The sequence below is a fragment of the Podarcis filfolensis genome (genome assembly GCF_964270895.1).
Source record: "Podarcis filfolensis genome assembly, chromosome: 17".
In the NCBI taxonomy this organism is placed as follows: domain Eukaryota; kingdom Metazoa; phylum Chordata; class Lepidosauria; order Squamata; family Lacertidae; genus Podarcis; species Podarcis filfolensis.
In genome coordinates, this window is record NC_139621.1 from 26,366,791 (window position 1) to 26,386,489 (window position 19,699).

The 19,699-nt window shown below is 45.1% G+C and overlaps 1 protein-coding gene across 4 annotated transcripts in view; it reads right to left on the reverse strand.

The window, feature by feature from the left end:
• PALM2AKAP2 (PALM2 and AKAP2 fusion) overlaps positions 1-19,699 on the reverse strand; it is a 227,947-nt gene that overhangs the window by 171,997 nt on the left and 36,251 nt on the right. For all 4 annotated transcript variants that reach the window (XM_083592891.1, XM_083592890.1, XM_083592889.1 and 1 more), the window contains exon 2: positions 10,591-10,671. In XM_083592891.1, coding sequence (XP_083449017.1) covers positions 10,591-10,671 — 81 coding nt within the window. The remainder of the gene's footprint in view (positions 1-10,590; positions 10,672-19,699) is intronic.

The following is a 19,699-nucleotide window of genomic DNA, read 5'->3' on the forward strand; positions in this document are numbered from 1 at the left end:
AGAAGCCACTTGGTTTTTTCACCTACAAACGTCACAACTCCTTGGTTTTGGCGGTTAGGCATTGGCAGGGGTATTGTTATGCAAATGAAGTCGGGGGGGGGGGGAACGCCTTCACCTCCCCCAAATCTTGAAGGGTAGTTTGTTAAAGGACTCCGGGGGGCGTCGCCTCGTCCGAAACCTACGGAGGCTAGGGCCTAAAGCGCGCTCCTGAGCGGTAACCCCTTGGGGAGCGCCTAGGGATGTGCATCTCGGGGGCTCCCCCTGTTGGTGCTTAACCCTTCCCGGTTATACCGGATAGTCTGTTAGTGCCAATGCCTTAAGCCAATACCACTCTTACCTGTAATCAATAAAGTTGTGGCCATTTTTTGCCCATTAACCTAAATTCTGGTGTCTGGTGTCTTTATTTACTCCATCTGTGGGAGGGGGCAGGAATCGCCACGCAACCTGTTCCCCTTAGCTCATTTTGAACGCCTTCACTTTCATGTTATTTAGATTAATCAACATTCAATAAATCCTGTATTCAGATGCTTCCATCTCCACTACCTACTGTAAAGTATTCCATCCCGTGCCACTTTACACACAAGAGAGAGATGGGATACAGAAAGATAATGTATTCATTTCCCTCAGGGTGGTATAGTGGTTAGAGTTTGGGACGGGGACAGGAGGCCAGGGTTCAAATCGCTGCTCAGCCTCAAAGCTCAGTGGGTGGTCTGGGGCCAGTTATTGGCTCTCAGCCTAACCTACCTCTTTTGGATGAAGCGGCTGAGGGGGAGGATCATGTAAACATCCAAGCTCTTTGGAGATATGCTGGGATATAAACATAATGAATAGAATATAATAAAATGAATTGGGTGGAATTCAAACTCATGTTCAGATGAATGTTCTGTCTGCAACAATATGAGCCTGCCAGAGGGAATGATCCTGCTCTCCTCTCCCACACCCTATTCTGGGGGTACCCCAGACCCCCCCCAGGGATAATCCTAGGGTGCATGGGGATGCAGAAGGAGTGGGGGAAGCCCTGTAGTGCTCTGTACTACAGCTCCTGTACAGGACTTCCAATGATGGAGTCATTTGGTGACTTCCAATCATTTGGTGACTGCCAAGGCTGTCTTTACCCGGGGGGGGGGGGTGCAAGGGGTGCGGGGCACCTGGGCGCCGAATTCTGGGGGGCACCCTGCACCCGCTGCTGAAGCCGCCTAAGCTCTTAACTATCTACCTGTTATGAAATAATAAATAATTTTGATCAAGCTAGAAAAACAAAATACATATATACCTAGGTATTACCCAAATGCATACCTACTGTTTCACTAAAGGACTTTTGACTTTGTGTGTTCATTTATGAAAGAGGTGCCGCACCAGTGGTGGTCCTTGTCATTCACAATGGCGGCGCTTGTCAGACTCAATGATTTGGGGGTGCTGGGTGGATCTTTGCACCCCAGCGGTGCCTATGCTAAAGACTCCGCTGGTGACTGCTTGCCCCTTATATCCAGCTTTCCTCACCCAAAAGTCATTCAAGGCAGCTCCATGAGATTGTAAAATGATGAAAGCGGGGAGGGGAACCATTCACAGTTTAAAAACCCAAAACTATAAAACACACACACAATAACACCACACATTTTTGTCAAATGGCAAGAAACAGCATCCAAATCATCCTGCAATTTCCTTTACTCCTATGTTTGTGTACAAATATCTTTAATAACCCTATTCAAAACAAAAAAAAATTTTTTTCTTTCCAGTAGCACCTTAAAGACCAACTAAGTTAGTTCTTGGTATGTGCTTTCGTGTGCATGCACACTTCTTCAGATACACTGAAACAGAAGTTGCCAGATCCTTCTATATAGTGAGAAGGTGGGGAGGGGTATTACTCAGAAGGGTGGTGGGAATGGGTGACTGGCAGATAGCTGTGATGAGCCTGTTGACGACTCTTAACGACTGCAATAGGTCTTACAGGAAAAAGCAAGGGGTGAGAAGGTGAAAAATGGCTTTGTCATGTATAATGAGATAAGAATCCAATGTCTTTGTTCAGACCAGGTCTCTCCATGGTTTTAAGTTTGGTAATGAGTTGCAATTCAGCAGCTTCTCTTTCCAGTCTATTTCTGAAATTCCTTTGTAGTAATACAGCTACTTTGAGATCTTGTATAGAATGTTCTGTAACCCTATTCAAGTTCCTTTATCTGATTTATAGCTTAGTGAGGTGAAGATGAAGCATTTATGGTGGCCACAACTAGGGAGGGGCTGGCCCATTAAAATCTGGTTCGCCTGAGTTCTCAGAGGCGACATGACTCAGTCCTCCCCATTTAGTTTCCAGGCAGATGGGGGAAAAAATCTTTTAAAACCTGCCCAGATACACATACTTAAAAGTAATTACAAGTTAAGAGGTGATGTGAGGGTGGCACACTGCCTTAGTTCCCCCTCTCAATTTTTCCCTTTCAAAACTTCAGAAACAGTGTATCCACCCACCACCTGAATGGAAGCAGCACACGACCCCCAGATCACTTCATAATGGAATCTGTCTGGCTGTGGATTCTGAAGTAGACCATTGATCCAATCTAGGTCATGGATGATCAGTCCAGATCGAATTAGGTGAGTCCTCTGTGAAATCCAAAAAGGAGAGATTCCTCCTTCATCCACTGATAAGATAGCTGAGAACAGTCACACACAAGACCCTTAAAACATTTGTTCCCTTTCATTGCATCCATTACTCAATAAAGTATTTTCACAACTGCATTATTAAGTGCAGTAAATGCACTTGTCTTTATTTAATCCTACTTATAGTAAAATTCCAAGCCTTTCTAGCAAATACTGCTATGACAAAACCTGTCCTCCAATTTCTAGAAAGCTTTATTCCAACACATAAGGGGGTCCATTTTTTAGCCTCATTCACAGGGCACTTCTGAATATATAATTTCACCAAGTGCCCAGTGAGTTGATTGCAAAGTGGCTGGGTACGGCGGGTGCTTTTTTCTTTCTATTAAATATTTCTTCTGTGCTTTGCAGCATCTCCAACAGCCCGTGTTTCCTGATCTAAGAAAGTCAATGAGGTCTTTCTTTGGCCTTTACCTGTCACGCAGGGAGCTGTGGAGGTTATGAAACTCATATGTGCAATGATTTTGTTTTTAAGAAAGGCCCATCCTTTTACCTATTTAAAATAGTTCCACATTGATTTGTTTAAAAGTAAAAATACTTCACTTAAAAAAATGCAATAAGAGGAGCAAGCCAGCAGTAAATCACACTGATCAAGTGGAGTTCACTCTTTGTAAGCAAAAACAGGATCTGCATAGGAGTGCCAGTCCTAATAAGCTCAGCAATTCATCTCTGGTAGGTCTTTCCCACATGAAGCACTTGCTGAGACTGAAGGTCCCTGCCACAACACAGTTGCCTAAGTCCCTTCCTCTTCAGGGTTTCCCTCCAAGCAACCTGAGACTGTGGCTTTATGAAGCTAACCTCTCCTCTGCCCTTTTCTCCTGGTTCTGGAAGAACGGCAGGGAGGGGAGTTTGTCACAGCAGGAGTGGGAGACGCCTGTGCCTCTTCACCAGCCTGACTCATCTCTGCTTCTTGGCCTCCCTCCTCTTCTGCTTCAGCTTCTGCCTCTAGATTTCTCTCTGCCACAGATACTCCCGGCTCACTAAACCCTGTTATCTCTTCAGAGCCACTTCCGATGTAGAAAGGAGGTGGGGTTGTGGGCTTCACCCTCCCACCATGCGCGCGGGTGCTGGCTCCCAGTCTCTGCACGATTCAAGGAATCCCCGATCAGGTCATCCCCTGGCCAGCCAATCGGCTGGCCTGGGGGGCATGGCCTGCTCCATTTAACGCAGGGGTGGCCAGTGATCTTCCTCTTTGCCGCTTCTAGCTGCTCCAGTTTCCCACCCTCCCACCCTTTAAGGTTTTTGTCTTTGACCTTGCTATGGACCTCGGTTGTTTGCCATTAAGGGGTCTGGTAGGAATTTTTTTCCACTTGGCAAATTGGCACCAGCCACTTGGTTTTTCGCCTACCTCATAGCAAATTGACACAACTTCCTTGGTATTGGCGGTTAGGCATTGGTATTGGTATTGTTATGTAGATGGAAGGGGGGGAGGAAGCACCATCACCTTCCCCACATATTGAAGGGTAGTCCGATAAAGGATTCTGGGGGGCGTGGCCCTGTCCGAAGCCTATGAAGGTGAGGGCCTAAGGCATGCCCCTGAGCAGTGACCCCGGGGGAGTTCCTAGTTGATGTGCATCAGCAGGACTCCCCCTACTGGTGGTTAACCCTTCCCGGACTTCAAGTGAACAGGCTGAAGCCGGATAGTCAGTTAGGACCAATGCCTAAGCCAATACCGCTCATCACCTGTAACCAATAAAGTTGTGGCCATATTTAGCCCATTAACCTTAAATATCTGTGTCATGTGTCTTTATTTCCACTGGGGGGAGGCTGATACTCGCCACGCAACTCCCAGCACCTCCTCCTTCCAGTCTTCTCCCTCTTCTCCTTCTGACCTCTCATTGTTTTCCCACCACCAATCCCTGTACCCTGAGCCTTCTTTTCTAGGGGCTTCCCCAGCCAGTTCCCTTCTGAGTCTATCCAGGCCATGCCACTGCCTTCCTGGTCTGAATGGAAAGCTCGGATATAATAAGGTTTCAGGAAGTGTGGGCACCCAGAAAGGCTGCAGAATACAAAAAAATATTATTTGTGGAATGAAATAACGAACACTCACAAAATCCTTCAGCCGCTTAGAAAGTAAGGTAAGTGCTGTACACTTCACCCATGCCAATTTTTCTAAAATCCCCCCTTGCTTTTGATAATTTTCAAATGCAATTTCTTTTCTCATTAATTTAAGAACGCTCTACAGCAATAAGAAATTTTCCAGCACAGCGTTATTAGGATCCTCTTCAAATAATCAAAATCACCTTGGAGATGCTCCTTTACACCATAGCCTTTTGTAGGTAATTAAGAGGAGTAAAACTAACCGAACAACAAAAAAAGGTTAATTGCTATGTATCCAATTGAAGGTGGGTGTGAACTGTTCAGAACTCCAGGTAACCCAGCACAGAAGCTTTGAGTTGCTGCTGTCTATCTGCCCTCAAACACTCACTCAAGTATTCAAAACCCTCATTAATGTATCAGATTTATTTAATCAAACCTATGAAAAATATGCAATAGCATCCCAGTGCAAAATTAGCTGCTGCTGAAATACTACTACAATTTAGGGATAAACACTCCTAATTGAACCCAGAAATTATAGCCATAGGACCCTCTGGAGCAGAGTTTGCCCTACAGCGTCAATTACAAAACTACATCTATATGGAGAAATACTAAAAAAGGGGGAAATGATGTTTTCAAAATGTTCACTGCACTCAGACTGGTGTAATCCTATAAAGGTAAAAAGGTAAAGGACCCCTGGATGGTTAAGTCCAGTCAAAGGCGACTATGGGGTTGCGATGCTCATCTTGCTTTCAGGCTGAGTCTGGGTCATGTGGCCAGCCTGACTAAACCACTTCTGGCGCAATGGAACACCGTGATGGAAACCAGAGCGCATGGAAACGCCATTTACCTTCCTGCCGCAGCAGTATCTAAATCATCTACTTGTACTTTGATGTCCTTTCAAACTGCTAGGTTGGCAGGAGCTGGGACAGAGCAACGGGAGCTCACCCTGTCGCAGGGATTCGAACCGCCGACCTCAGCTTAGACCACAACTCCACCTGTGTCCCCTTGGTGCAATCCTATACATACAGATGTTATGAATGTCACCTTCAGCCAGCATGGCCAATTATAAGGGCTGATGTGTTGCAGGGGTGATGGGCAACTCCGGAGTGGAAGATTGCAATGCACACTTACCTGGGAGTATGTCCTATTAAGCTCAGTATGGTTTACTTCTGAACAGATATATAAGCTAAGCACCAAATAGTACCTTAAACCTAGGTTGCACTCGCAACAACAGAATGGGGGTTGGATTAGATGAGCCTTCGGGTCCCTTCCAACACTACAGTCCTATGATCTCAACTACACTGCTTGACTGTAGCTTGCTCTTACAACAATTCACTTGTCCCAGCATGCGAGAAGGAAACACACAGTGGAAATGGAAATGGTATTAACAATGGATCAAGGCAGAGGTTTTTCAACTGAGTTCTATTTGGGTGGCCTGTGGAAAGGGTGCAGCACAGTCAAATAGATCTGTACTCATCCCTGCACTTACTTTCGTTGAAGTGATGATGGAGGACTAAGATGCCCAGCAAGGGGTCCATGATTTGTGCAGTACTGGAGGACCATAATATGAACACCTTTCAGCTGGTTCGATGGAGATATCAGTTGCCAACCTGGAGCCCAGAAATCTCTGCATGGTCACAATTGGACCCATGCCAGTAGCAAAATGGGGAATTTCAAACACTGATTCGAATATAAACTTTCTTTGTATGTATTTTTTGGGGGGTTGGAGAATGACATTATACTATTTGGAGAAGTGCAGATTTCAAAAGCTAGCTGTGTTTCAGGGCATGTATTGGTTTGGAAAGCAGTAATTGGGCAACTTCACCTTGGAATGTGAACGGATTTCTCATCTATTCCCAGCCAAAGATTCTGTTGAAAGAACTTTTAGTCAAAACTTGGGGTATTTAGGTGGGGCAAATAGTTTCCTGAATCTGGCTTACTTTCATTTTAACTTCTGCTGCCTGTTTCAGGGTCTTGGCAGGTAGCAGTTTCCCACTTTCCCATTTCTTAGAATTCCCCTGACTGAGAGCAGAAAGCGTTCCCTGAAGTTTGGTTTCACAGTAAGGCTGTGTCACAGAGCATCACTGTGAAGCCAATCAGAGTGAGGGAAATCCTTCCTGCTTTCACCCTAAGGAATCCTGGGAGGGCAAAATGGCAGCCATTAGTTGTCCAAATTCTGAGGAGCGGCATTAGTGGGGGCACCGCATTTTCTACTGGTTTTGCCTCCTCCTCTGAAATTTGCTGAAATGTCACCCTTGACTTCCTGCAGAAATAGTGGGAAAGTTGTCCTTTACCTTATGAAATGAAAGCTCAAAAGAAAGAGAAGAAAAATATTTCCTGGATCTCATAGTGGTCTGAGTGAAATGGCAACTCTGTAGCACCATGGAAATGCAATCATGTTATTTTCTGGTAGCACAGCAGCCAATATATGCCACCAGGAGGGCTGCAGTGACACTGATGGAGTATTTGCTTAGGCTATAATCAATTACCCAGACAAATTCATTATGCTTAGTTTAAAAAAAAAAAAGTGGGGTTGGGGCCGAGCAACAACAAAGGCATCCAGTAAAATACAGAATGGCCCGATGGAGATTTGCAATGCAGTATTACACAGAAGTAAGTCCCGTAGAGTTCGGTGAGGCTTAGAGTCCCATAGAGTTCAGTGGGGACTGCAGACACATCAAATGTATGGCAACAAGTTAGTGTGCAGCATTACCCAAACTCTGGCACTGCGACAGATTCTAGGTTTTGTTTATGCCATGAAATTTGACTTTGGTTTACTGTAGTGCAGAGGCTAAACCATAGCTCAGGAAGCCTCTCGTTTGATTATTGCATCTACTGGGAACCTGGTAAGTGGCTTCAGTCAAGTTAGCCTTTGCCTTGCCCATATCTTCCTATATAAATAACAATGTAGACTGTTGTCACACTCTGCAGTTCCTGTGGCCACCAATAGGTGTCTATGCCAACTGCAGCATGAGGAACTGTTTAATGGGGTGGGGGCCCTTCGCCCAGAAGTTTAGCAAGCTACTGGATGGAGTGCCTGCCTGTTATGTACTGAGTTAAATAGGATTCAAAATGCAGCAGTCAGATTGGTCCTAGAACAATAGGATCCAAAATGCAGCAGTCTGATTGGTCCTAGAACAATAGGATCCAAAATGCAGCAGTCTGATTGGTCCTAGAACAATAGGATTCAGAATTCAGCAGTCTGATTGGTCCTAGAACAATGCAGCAGTATGATTGGTCTGTAGGAGCCACCCAATCTGGCTCCAGATAGAAGTGAATCCACAACAATACAGGAGAATTCCAGAATTAGCCAATCACGTGCAGCCCATTGTGCAAATAAAGTATATAAAGCAGATATTTTGGGGGAACTTCCATTCCTCTTCACCACTATGAGCTGAATAAAGAGCATGAAATCCACTCTCGGCTCCGAGTATATTTCACTGCCCCTCCCTTAAATGTGCCTGCAAGGGTAGGGAGGAGGAGGAGGAGGAGGAGGAGGAGGAGGAGGAGGAGGAGGGGAAGAAGAAGAAGAAGAAGAAGAAGAAGAAGAAGAAGAAGAAGAAGAAGAAGAAGAAGAAGAAGGGGAGTTTGGATTTGATATCCCGCTTTATCACTACCCAAAGCAGCTAACATTCTCCTTTCCCTTCCTCCCCCACAACAAACACTCTGTGAGGTGAGTGGGGCTGAGAGACTTCAGAGAAGTGTGACTAGCCCAAGGTCACCAAGCAGCTGCATGTGGAGGAGCGGGGAAGCGAACCCAGTTCACCAGATTACGAGTCTACTGCTCTTAACCACTACACCACACTGGGAGAGAGGAGAAGAGCTTCACAGAGCAATTTAGCAAGCTGCTCTGTGAAGGAAAAAGCTGTAGGTGATTGGGGGGAGGAGTTGAAAAGTCACGAGGGGGTGGAAGAAGCAATAATCATGCTTCATATTAATCTCATTGGCCATGATACTGTCACAGCATGAGTTGCAAAGGGTGGGGAGTTGGCAAGGAGAGAAGGTTGGCTTGGTGAACAGGGCAAGCAGGGCAGAGCCCCTAATCTGAAATATGAAAACAATACTGACCTGCCTTATAAGGAGTAGCGGCTGGCCCCCACTAGACCTGTTGGGGCTGCTAGGAGGTCACAGGGGCATGGCCAAGTTGCTGTGATTTTCTCTCCCTCCTCCTCCCTTGCAAACAAACACTTATTGCAACAGTTAGCGCTTAACTGAACAGAAAAGTGTCTTACTTTGGTTCAGAAGGAGTCCCTGCCATCATGGTTGCTTCTCTGCTGGAAGAAAAGTTGTGTGCCCCTCACCTGTTCTGGTTCTCCTCCTATCACCTTTCTTTTCAAAGAAACAGCAGACACTTAAACATTGCATCTAAGTGTCTCACCTTGGTTCAGAGGGGTCTCTGCTATCCCAATTTCTAGTGTGGCTTCATGCCAAAGAAACTGTATATTATTCAGAAGTAAGCACCACTGAGTTCCATAGGTCTTGCTCCCTGTTATGTACAGGATTGCAGCCTGAAATTGCTTAGTCTTAAAGGTGCCACACAGGCCTGAAATTGAAATCCCATCCATTTCCAGACCTACAAATAAAATTATCCGTGAAGTAGACCTGATCCACAACATAGGAACATCCTTCCTTTAGCAGTGCCCTGGATGGAAACTTTCTTCCTGCTCCCCAACCAACACACATGTGTGGAATTTATGGCATCAAAATACAACACTGCTTGGAGGGGAAAATGCATTGCTAGTCTCAATCTGAGCAGGCGCTGAATGCCTGCAGCTGCCAGCTATTTAAGTGGACATTAGGACACATCACATGAAGCTTTGGACAAGTCTCTTTCTCTCTGTGTGTATTCATCTATTTGTTTATTTATTTACAATCATATCCTATGCTCCCTTTAGGAAATTCAGAGCCACTTGTGTGGAGATTCCCAGGAAATCCCATCCAATCACTGACCAAGCTGAACCCTGCTAAGCTTTTAACATCCTTACAGCACCAGACTCCCAGCTCAGGCTCTGTTTGCTTTCAACAGAAAGGTGTTCAGCATACTGGAGTGTGTAAAGGCAGGGAGATCTCCTGCATGAGGTTAGACACTCCAGCAGCAACTCTCCAGGATTCTGAGCAGAGATCTTTCTCCAAAATGATCCTTTGGGGATGTCTAGTTCTTCTGCAAGGGAAGCAGGGGCTCTGCCCTGAGCTATGATCCCTCCACAAGGTATATCTGATGTTTGGAAAAATCTGGACTGGTGAGACCCAGGTAAGTGAGGTGGGGAAATTGATCCACGTTTCAGAATATACCTCCCAAAGTTTCCAACCCATGATCCCTTAATTTCTGGATGTCGACACAGATTAGACTTCTATGTCTCTATGGCAAGGTGCCAAACACCTATTTCGGATCAATAGATCAGGCAATTTGATACACGGAAGCAAACGCACAGACACACAAAATGTAACGACTAAATACTATAGTAATCAAGAGACAGAAAAAAACCCCTGAGCATCTGTAGAGCCGTCAAGCAGACCATCTAAGCAATGCAGCGAACACACCCAAATCCACATCCATTGCATTTCAGAGGTATAAAACGAAGAATGAATTTGTGGCAATAAAGCTGCGTGCAGCATATGCCTTCCTCTCACCGCTCCCCACCCCCACCCCCCAGATTCCACACCTTTCCCATCTCTGCTCTGCCCCATCCTTTTCAGAAACATGGGGCTGTGTAACTGAGAATCTCACACACAGCAAAGAGACCTGGGGAGGATCTGATTAGCTGGAACAGACACAGCTCTGGCAGAGCAGGCTGCTTCATGTCGGAACAGGCTCTTTGCAGCTCTCCAACGTGTGATCTGCATGTCTAATAACAAAACAGCTCTGGTCAACCCAGCAGCTCCCCCCACAACTCAGCCCCTTACCTTGAAATGCTGCAGCTGAAGTATTTGGTCTTCGAGCTGTTGCCTCTTCCTTTCTATTTCCGTCTGCCTTTTCCTTTTTTCCTTGGCAAAAGAGGGTGGGTGGGGGGGGGAGAGAAGAGAAATTGCCTGTCAGAGAGAGGTAGAGAGGCTGGAAGCAGCAAGGAATTTCAGATACAAATTTATATGTATATTTTTAGAAAGAGAGACAGAAGCAGAGCCTTTGTAGAACAGAAGCCACCAGATACATCTGTGCCACTGTCTCCACCTGCCTCACAAAACAGCCAGGCTTTCAGGGAAATAACATGTCAGCTAAGGACTAGCTACTTGTTCGCTGAGGAAGAGAAGATATTTGTCTCCCCTCTCTGTCTCTCTGTCTCCGTCTCTCTGTCTCTCAGACTCAGCTATGGGAGCAGCAACCGAGAGCAGAGTCCCCCGGGGGAAACGGCGGGTACACAACCTAACAACCGAGTTAAAGGGACACAAGCCCTGTTGCGTGTGCATGTGCGTGCGTGCGTGTCCTTATATACCTTGAACACTGCAAAGGATACCCCCCCAGGAGAGCAAACAAGTGTCCAGGAAGCTGCCAGCCAAAGTATAGGATTACGTAAGAGATTAAAAAGCAAACAAAACAGGGGGAACGGCAAGGCTTGCTTACAAGTATGGTCCCATGTTGCCACTTGGCAAACAACCTGCAGAATTCAGGTGGCCCTAGTTTTCACAAGGTTTATTTTGTTTATTTATTTAGGCCCAATCCACACAATACGTTTAAGTGTCATGCCACTTTGAGCAGTCATGGCTACCCCAAAGTATCATGGGAACTGTAGATTGTTCAAGGTAATGGAAGTTGCTAGAAGGCCCTTACTCCTTCATATATACATCCACACCCTGAACTACAATTCCCTTTTGACTGGTAGACCACTCTGAGAATTGTAGCTCTGTGAGGGGAATAGGCTGCAACCTCCCTCGAAAGGGCTCCATGCTACAGTTTGGGGAGCCTTCCCCACGTCCCGTTTTCATGGCGGCTGCCATTTTGTTTTTCTCACAACGCCTTTAACCAGATTGCCGTGAGGAAAATGAAATAACGGGTGTCAGAAAGCTACAGAGGCAGATTTAGGGTAGCGAGATTGGTTCGGTTACACTGGGTGCGGACTCTTGGGGATACAGTGATACCTCGGGTTACAGACGCTTCAGGTTACAGACGCTTCAGGTTACAGACTCTGCTAACCCAGAAATAGTACCTCAGCTTAAGAACTTTGCTTCAGGATGACAACAGAAATCGCATGGCAGCGGCAGCGGGAGGCCCCATTAGCTAAAGTGGTACCTCAAGTTAAGAACAGTTTCAGGTTAAGAACGGACCTCCAGAACGAATTAAGTTCTTAACCAGAGGTACCACTGTACTGCAGGGATGCACCAACTGGAGCACGAGAGGCAGAGGGGTGCCACATTTTAGCGTCGCACATAGGGCACCGCTGAAATTTGAGACCCAAAGATCTGTCCTTGGAAGCTGGCAGTCCTTACAGTTGCAAAAAGAAAAGAATGTGTGCCCGCTTCCATGCAAAAATGTAACACCCCCCCAACCACTATAAACCTGGGGGCATCACCTGCACACAGTCCACTGGGGGAATTTTGCCCAGCCCTAGGTGCTCTGTTTGTGCTCCATGGCAGAAATATATTTACTGAAAGATGGCATCAACTTTATTATGAAGACTCCCTACTTTTGAGTGCTTTGCACTCAAGTTTGTGTTTGAAGCCCCCCACCCCAGGGCCTGCAAGGCAAGGAAAACAGAATTTTGCCATCCCTTGTCGATATTTGACATGGAATAAACAAAAGGATCATGCTTTGGGCTGGATTTTGGATTAATTTTGGCTGTGAGTCCTGGAAGACCTGCACCCTGCCTTGCAGGCCTTCTTCCAACTGGCCTGGGAGGGTGAGGTCCTGACTGACTCCAGCTACAAAAGCTGCGGCTGCTTAAGAGGCCAGAGACCATCTTGGCTGTCTCTTAGTGCAGACCCAGGCACGTGAGTCTGAGATGCTACTCACTATGAACCATCATTGGCAAGACGGGCAGCAACAGCAGCAGATATGTTCTGTGTTGGATAATATTTTATTCTCTTGTTAAATGTTTCTTTGTTTTAAATGTGCATTTTATATACAACTTCCTTTAGTAACATTTTATTTTGAAATGTTTAATAAATATGTATTGCTGCGCTAAATGTGTATTCTGTAGTTGCTGTCCTTTATAATGTATTATTTTGAAATCTTTAGAATAATATTTTAGCTTCCTGTTAATTTTGTTGTTTTGAATGTACAATTTGTATTTGACTTTCTTCAGTAATATTTTATTCTGGGTTGTTTTATTTTATGTTTAATGTGCTGTAAACCACTTTGAGGGTTTTTTCTTAACAAAATAAAGCAGTATAGATGAAACCATCACCACCACCACCACCATCATCTTAAAAAAATATAAAATGAAGGTGCCTTACAGAGACTAAGCAACACCACCACCAAAATAGTGTCTTGAATGTTGGGTTAAATGTGAGGTTAAGATTCCATTACATATTTCTAGTGAGTGCTAGAAAATTCACTGGGAAGAAAGTCCCAGTAAGTTCAATGAGGCTTACTCTATAGCATGTGACTCTGTTTAGGAATGCAACATACTAGGGTTGGTCTTAAACCCTCTGAGTAAGTGAAACCATACAACAAGAATTTACTTGTTGACTGTTCAAACTCTTGGACAACATTTAAATAATAGCATGCGGTTGTCGTTTTTCTTCTACCCACATTTTTTTTGGATTAAAACAGCGGAAAGCATATAGCAGCAAAAACTAACAACTAAATGAATGTATTATCTAAGTGGAAAATGGTATCTGTATAGATGAAGCATAGGTATTAATAAATTTGTTTATGGAGATGCAATAATAAACATGTTTACTAAATCATCATCAAACAGAATTGCATCTGACGTTCTCCAGAAGTGACTTCATTCAGCATGGTGGAGCCCTCCTTGAAAAGGAAGGCAAGATCCAAAAGGCTTGGCGATATGTGGATTATTTCGTCGGATTCTATAGCGTAAAAAATCTCAACACTTAGCACCCAGTGGTATGATAGGATGCAGTGAAAGCTTCTGAAAAAAACACAGAGACAAATGGAACAAAAAATGCAGAGTGCACAGCTCAGCCCTTCCTATTTAATTATGTGTTGGTGTTTCTTCCAGCTGTGTCTATGCTGTTGGTAGAATGCAGAGATGCCCGATTCGATCAGGAGGGGAATTATACTGGGACTTGGGCTGGAGCAGCAGCAATATCAGCAACAGTTCTGTGATGTGGCTGAATACTAGGGACAGAAAGTTCTTCATTCATTTGCTGGATGGTGAGGCTATGTACGGTATGTAGATTCTCTCACTCAGCAAATAGCCATCTGAATCCCTTAGCCAGGGACATTTATTACACTGCTGTGGTCTTCTCAGTATCTGTAGCATACACTGGGACTTTCCAAAGCATATACAATACTGTAGATCCTTTCCTTTTAAGAAAGCTTCACAATGTTACAGTTTATACTCAGGCTACAGGGAAGAATTTACGTTTGGTGCTAACATGAAATAAATAGCAGAACACAGCCCAAACAAAGGAAAATTACAGCATGTGGTATTTTGCTGACAAGTGCAAACAATAACTGCAGTCAAGTATGCTCAGTAAGGCTTCTACCTTTTAAACACACATTTCCTCAAATGTGTCACGAATACAAATATTTACAATGTGCTATTATTTGTATACCTGAAAGACGCAGGTTAAGAGCAGGAGATTCAAATGGTTTTCTCTTAATTTCTTGCTGACTCAGGTTTTGGCTTTGGGAAAACAACAACCCCACATCAGGAACATGCCAGCATCCATTGCTATGAAGAAATCGACCCTACCTATAACACAATCGCAGAGAAACTACTTCTCATTCAGTCATCTTATTCAAGTCTCATCATAATAATCAGCATCATTTTTGAAATCACCATTTTATTTTATTTTCCTGTGTTCATATTGTGGTTCGTTCATCAAAGGCACAAGCAGCAACCCATGTTTGATTTAAAAACAGTGGCACCTAAGCCCTCTTCAGACATGTGTATTTAGGGTTAACTGATCATATGAGGGAGATGACTGTGCCAACTCTGTGAATCCATCGTCCTTCAATTCATAGAGGGCGGCTGCCTGAAGTGGTGAGTCTCTACAAGGACAGAAGACTCCCTGCTCAGTCAGTCACCCTCCATGAGTTGGAAGGCAATGGAAACATACCCTTCAAGTGTCCTGATTTCCCAGGGGCAGTCCCAGAATTACAAAAACCCGCCCCGGCTTCTGATTTGATCCCGGAATGTCCCTATTCCCCCACGCCAGGGTTGTCGCTGCTGAGCTTGGGGAGGAGATGAGCTGGCGCTTGTCCTGAGCAAGGGCTGGGGCTGTGAGGGAGCATCCCGTTGCCTCTCCATGGCCGCTGCTGTGGCCTCCTCCCTTGGGCAGCTCATAGCAGCTGCTGGAGAGCAGGCAAAGAGAAAAAGAGGCTGCTGCTGGCAAGACCAAGCCCCAACTGATGAATCGGCTCTGAGGGGCAAGCAGAGGGCAGGGCCACTCTGGGCGGGAAGAAAGGGGTTGCTGAGGGGAGCGCAAGGAGTAGGAGCATTGATTTTTTAAAAAATACTTTGTGCACCTGCATCCAGTGGTGGAGGAACCTTCTCTGGCACCCAGAGCAGGGCATCCCGTATGGAGTGCGCATGTGCGGCATCCCGTACGGACTGCGCATGTGCGCAACCGTACAAGGTAACGGACATGCACACTCCATACGGCTGCTGCTTGCGCGCGGCGTCTTGTACGGACTGCGCATATGCGGCAGCCTGTACGGACGCCGTGCGAGTAGTGCACATACGAACTGCTTGCACCCTCGGCCGCTCTACAGCTGTGGGGAGGCAGAGGCCATCTTGTCACACCCCCAGAGTGGCACCTGGGGCAGACCCCCCCTCCGCCCCCCACTTCGTACACCCCTGCCTTCATCTAATCTTGCCCCTTTCTAAAAACCATTTATTGGTGTATTTTGTGTGTGTGTGTGTGTGTGTGTGTGTGTGTGTGTGGTGTCCCCTTGGTGTGGTGGTGATGGCACTTGCCCTTCTTCTGATATGAAATGTTCTGCGGAGGAGACCAAAAGAAAAGGGGGGTGTCAAGAAAGGTCAGTTGGGTGGTGTCAGGGACTGGAATAAAGAGGAAGAGGAATGGTGATTGCCCCCCCCTTCTCCTGTAGCTGACAGGGAAGAGGGAGGCCGGGTTGAATTACAGCCAAATTATGAGGGAGACAGGCAAGCAGCCAAGTTATGAGGTGTTAGAAGAAACAGTGGGGGGAGACACAGCAGCCAGTGGACACTTCATTAGACAGCATAGATGATCCACTGTCCCCTAGAATGCGACGCTTGTTAAGAGTGCAAGAGCAGCGGACACAGAGGCATTTGACCACAGGGGGCCACCGAAGGTTCAGATGCTATTGGGAGAGAGGGAAGGGAGAGGAGCCACAGTGAGCAACTCCATCATGGAGGAGGAAGAAGAAGAAGGAGAGTTTGGATTTGATACCCCACTTTATCACTACCCCAAGGAGTCTCAAAGCAGCTAACAATCTCCTTTTCCCTTCCTCCCCCACAACAAACACTCTTTAAGGTGAGTGAGGCTGAGAGACTTCAGAGAAGTGTGACTAGCCCAAGGTCACCCAGCAGCTGCATGTGGAGGAGCAGGGAATCGAACCCGCTTCACCAGATTACGAGTCCAGATTACAAGTCCACTGCTCTTAACCACTACACCACACTGGACTGGATTCTTTGTCTTCTGCCGTAATGACTAAATAAATCATAAGAGCTTTCTTGTTTCCTCCCTGCTTCTTGAAATCATGGGGGAGGGGGGAGAATTCCTCAAGCCTGACAGATGGGGAGTGAGAAATGTCCCTATTTTCATCTGAGGGATGTCAGAAGGTATGTGAGAATGGCAACAGGATTTGGAGCTAGCAGGCTTGTCCCTTGCAGCCCCCCCTCCCCAAATGCATTTAGTTAAACATAAAAGTGTATCCCTGAAGAGTGCAACACATAGAAAGCCCAGGAGGCTGCCTTATAATGAGTGAAATCACTGGTTCAGTAGCTCTCCAAGATTTCAGACTTGGTTCTCTCCCAGCCCTGACTGGAGATGCCAAAGGTTGAACTCGTAACCTTCTGCATTCAAAGCAGATGCTCCATCATGGAGCCTCAGCTGTCCTACAGGCTATATTTATTCCATAGATATTTTGTTGGAGCTCACAGAATTCCAGTAACAACGACATGGTAAACATCTAGTCTCTGACTGGTAAAAGGTAAAGAGACCCCTGACCATTAAGTCCAGTCGTGACAGACTCTGGGGTTGCGACGCTCATCTTGTTTTATTGGCCGAGGCAGCCTGCGTACAGCTTCCGGGTCATGTGGCCAGCATGACTAAGCTGCTTCTGGTGAACCAGAGCAGCGCACGGAAAAGCTGTTTACCTTCCCGCCGGAGTGGTACCTATTTATTTACTCACGCTTTGATGTGCTTTCGAACTGCTAGGTTGGCAGGATCAGGGACCAAGCAACAGGAGCTCACCCTGTCACGGGGATTCGAACCTTCTGATTGGTCACAGGGATTTCCGACCTTCTGACTGGCAAGTCCTAGGCTCTGTGGTTTAACCCACAGCGCTACCTGCGTCCCAGTCTCTGACTGGAGTCCCCATTAAATCAATTGCACTTTTTGTGGGGTTGTTGTTGTGTGTGTTTTTTTAAAATAATTGCTTCGCTTATTCACTACATCTACTTCATTCCTGAACATTTGAGCCTTTCCTGTTAGTTTCGTAATAGAGTAAGCGACTGCGATGGAAAAGAAGGACTGCCACTCTTTGCCAACAATGAAGCCTGGTACTGGGAGCTCCTTATAGAATGCGACTCCTCTGAGCATCGTCTACAGTTGTAAACAGAGTACAATAGATGCTGCAGTGCTGGCAGAGGGAGTCAAAATGAGAAGATGATGAGGCTTTCGTAGCACAGGAGGAGGGCGCAGTGGTGGGGGAAACTTTGACACTCCTCCTCTGGTTGCAAGATATCTGTGGCCTCTTCCTATCTTTATTTCTTCAGGATGAGCTTATTCTATTGACTGAAAATATGAAAATTTATTTTTCTGCCACAGAGTCAAATGAATTAGAACTCTTCTACTTCACAATGCCATAATCTCGAATTTTCCACTTAACAAAGAAAATAGTGTTTTTACCTTTTTTAAATGCTGATTTTCACCCTCCGACCCATAAGAAAGAATGAATCCCCAGCTTTGTTAATATAATATAAAGGTGAGCACTTTATTGCTGCTACCTGCCTTACAGGTAAGACTAACATGTCCAGGAGACAGATCTAAGTATCTGCTAAATTCTATGTTTTCAAGAACAGCAGCTATTGCTACTGTCTCCCGACAGCTCTTATTTCAACCTGAAATCTGTTTTGCACCTAGCAGAGATTAGATCTAATTAAATTTTGCCCAGCGCCTCTCCCACGCTCTCTTAGAAATGCTACAAACTGCAGACTTTTGATTTCCAACGTGATGCCCTTGCTTTTTTTTCAATTTCCCGTATACTTTTGCTTGACATCCACCCTGAAGACGAGTTCAAGAGAATCTGAAAACTTACTTGCTATTTTGCAATATCTTAGCTGGGTATTATGCTACCATGGCTTTTAGATTTCTCCCATCATGAAAGACCCAAGGCAGTTCATGCCAATGTAATTAACAGGGCAATCTGGTACAAGGTTACATGGAAGTAAGCACCATTGGGTTTAATGGAGCTTGCTTCTGAGCAGCTTCGTATAGGATTCTTTTTATATAATAGGTCTCAGATGTCCAAGTTATTACACATACGTATCTTAGCAGTCCTTACAATAGAGTGGGGAACCTTTTTCAGCAAGAGAGGCTTGCTCCCTTGTGGACAACCTTTCAGAGGCAAAAGTGGACCAAGCAATGGATGTGGATTTTTACAACAACAATAATAAAAAGGTAAAGGACCCCTTGGCAGTTAAGTCCAGTCAAAGGCGACTCTGGGGTTGCAGTTCTCATCTTGCTTTCAGGCTGAGGGAGCCACATTTGTCCACAGACAGCTTTCCAGGTCATGTGGCCAGTATGACTAAACTGCTTTTGGCATAACGGAACACCATGACGGAAACCAGAGTGAATGGAAACGCCATTTCCCTTCCTGCCACGGCAATACTTATTTATCTACTTGCACTGGTGTGCTTTTGAACTGCTAGGTTGGCAGGAGCTGGAACAGAGCAACGGGAGCTCACCCCATCACGGGGATTTGAACCGCTGACCTTCTGATTGGCAAGTCCAAGAGGCTTGGGTTTACTGATTTTTACAGTAAGTACACTTCAGCCATTCTTTTGCTTTTTGCGTTTTGTTTGTAAGAACAAAAAAACCCTAAAAATGCAGCCAAATCTAACCAAAATCATTGGGTTATATCTTTTTTTTATTTTTTATTTTTTTAAATAATTTTTATTACGTTTCTTTTCATAATTTTGACAATTCAATACAATACAGAAAAACCCAAATACAAGAAACAATTTTTGATTTTTTTAACAAAAAAGAAAACCATTGGACTTCCCCACACCTTCCAGATCTGCGTTCTTTGTAGTAGCAATATCAGCAATTTGTTACCTTATTTCAAACCTTGTTGGAACTTTCCATTATTATGTACCCATATTCAGTATATTGTATCTTAACTTTGTTACCTTTTAAAATAAACATAAAATGTTTGATTCACATTGACTTCTTTTCTCATTTGTCATTAATTTTACCATTTGCTTAATCATATTTGCTAAAGCGTAACCTTTCCAAAAACATGCACTGTCTTAAAGTTCATACAGCTTATAGTATTTTTGCAAATAGTCTTTAAATTTTTTCCAATCCGCCTCGACTGATTCTTCATCCAAATCTCGGATTCTGCCGGTCATTTCAGCTAGTTCCATATAGTCCATCAACTGCGTCTGCCATTCCTCCAACGTGGGTAAATCTTGTGTCTTCCAATTCTTTGCGATGAGTATTCTTGCTGCTGTGG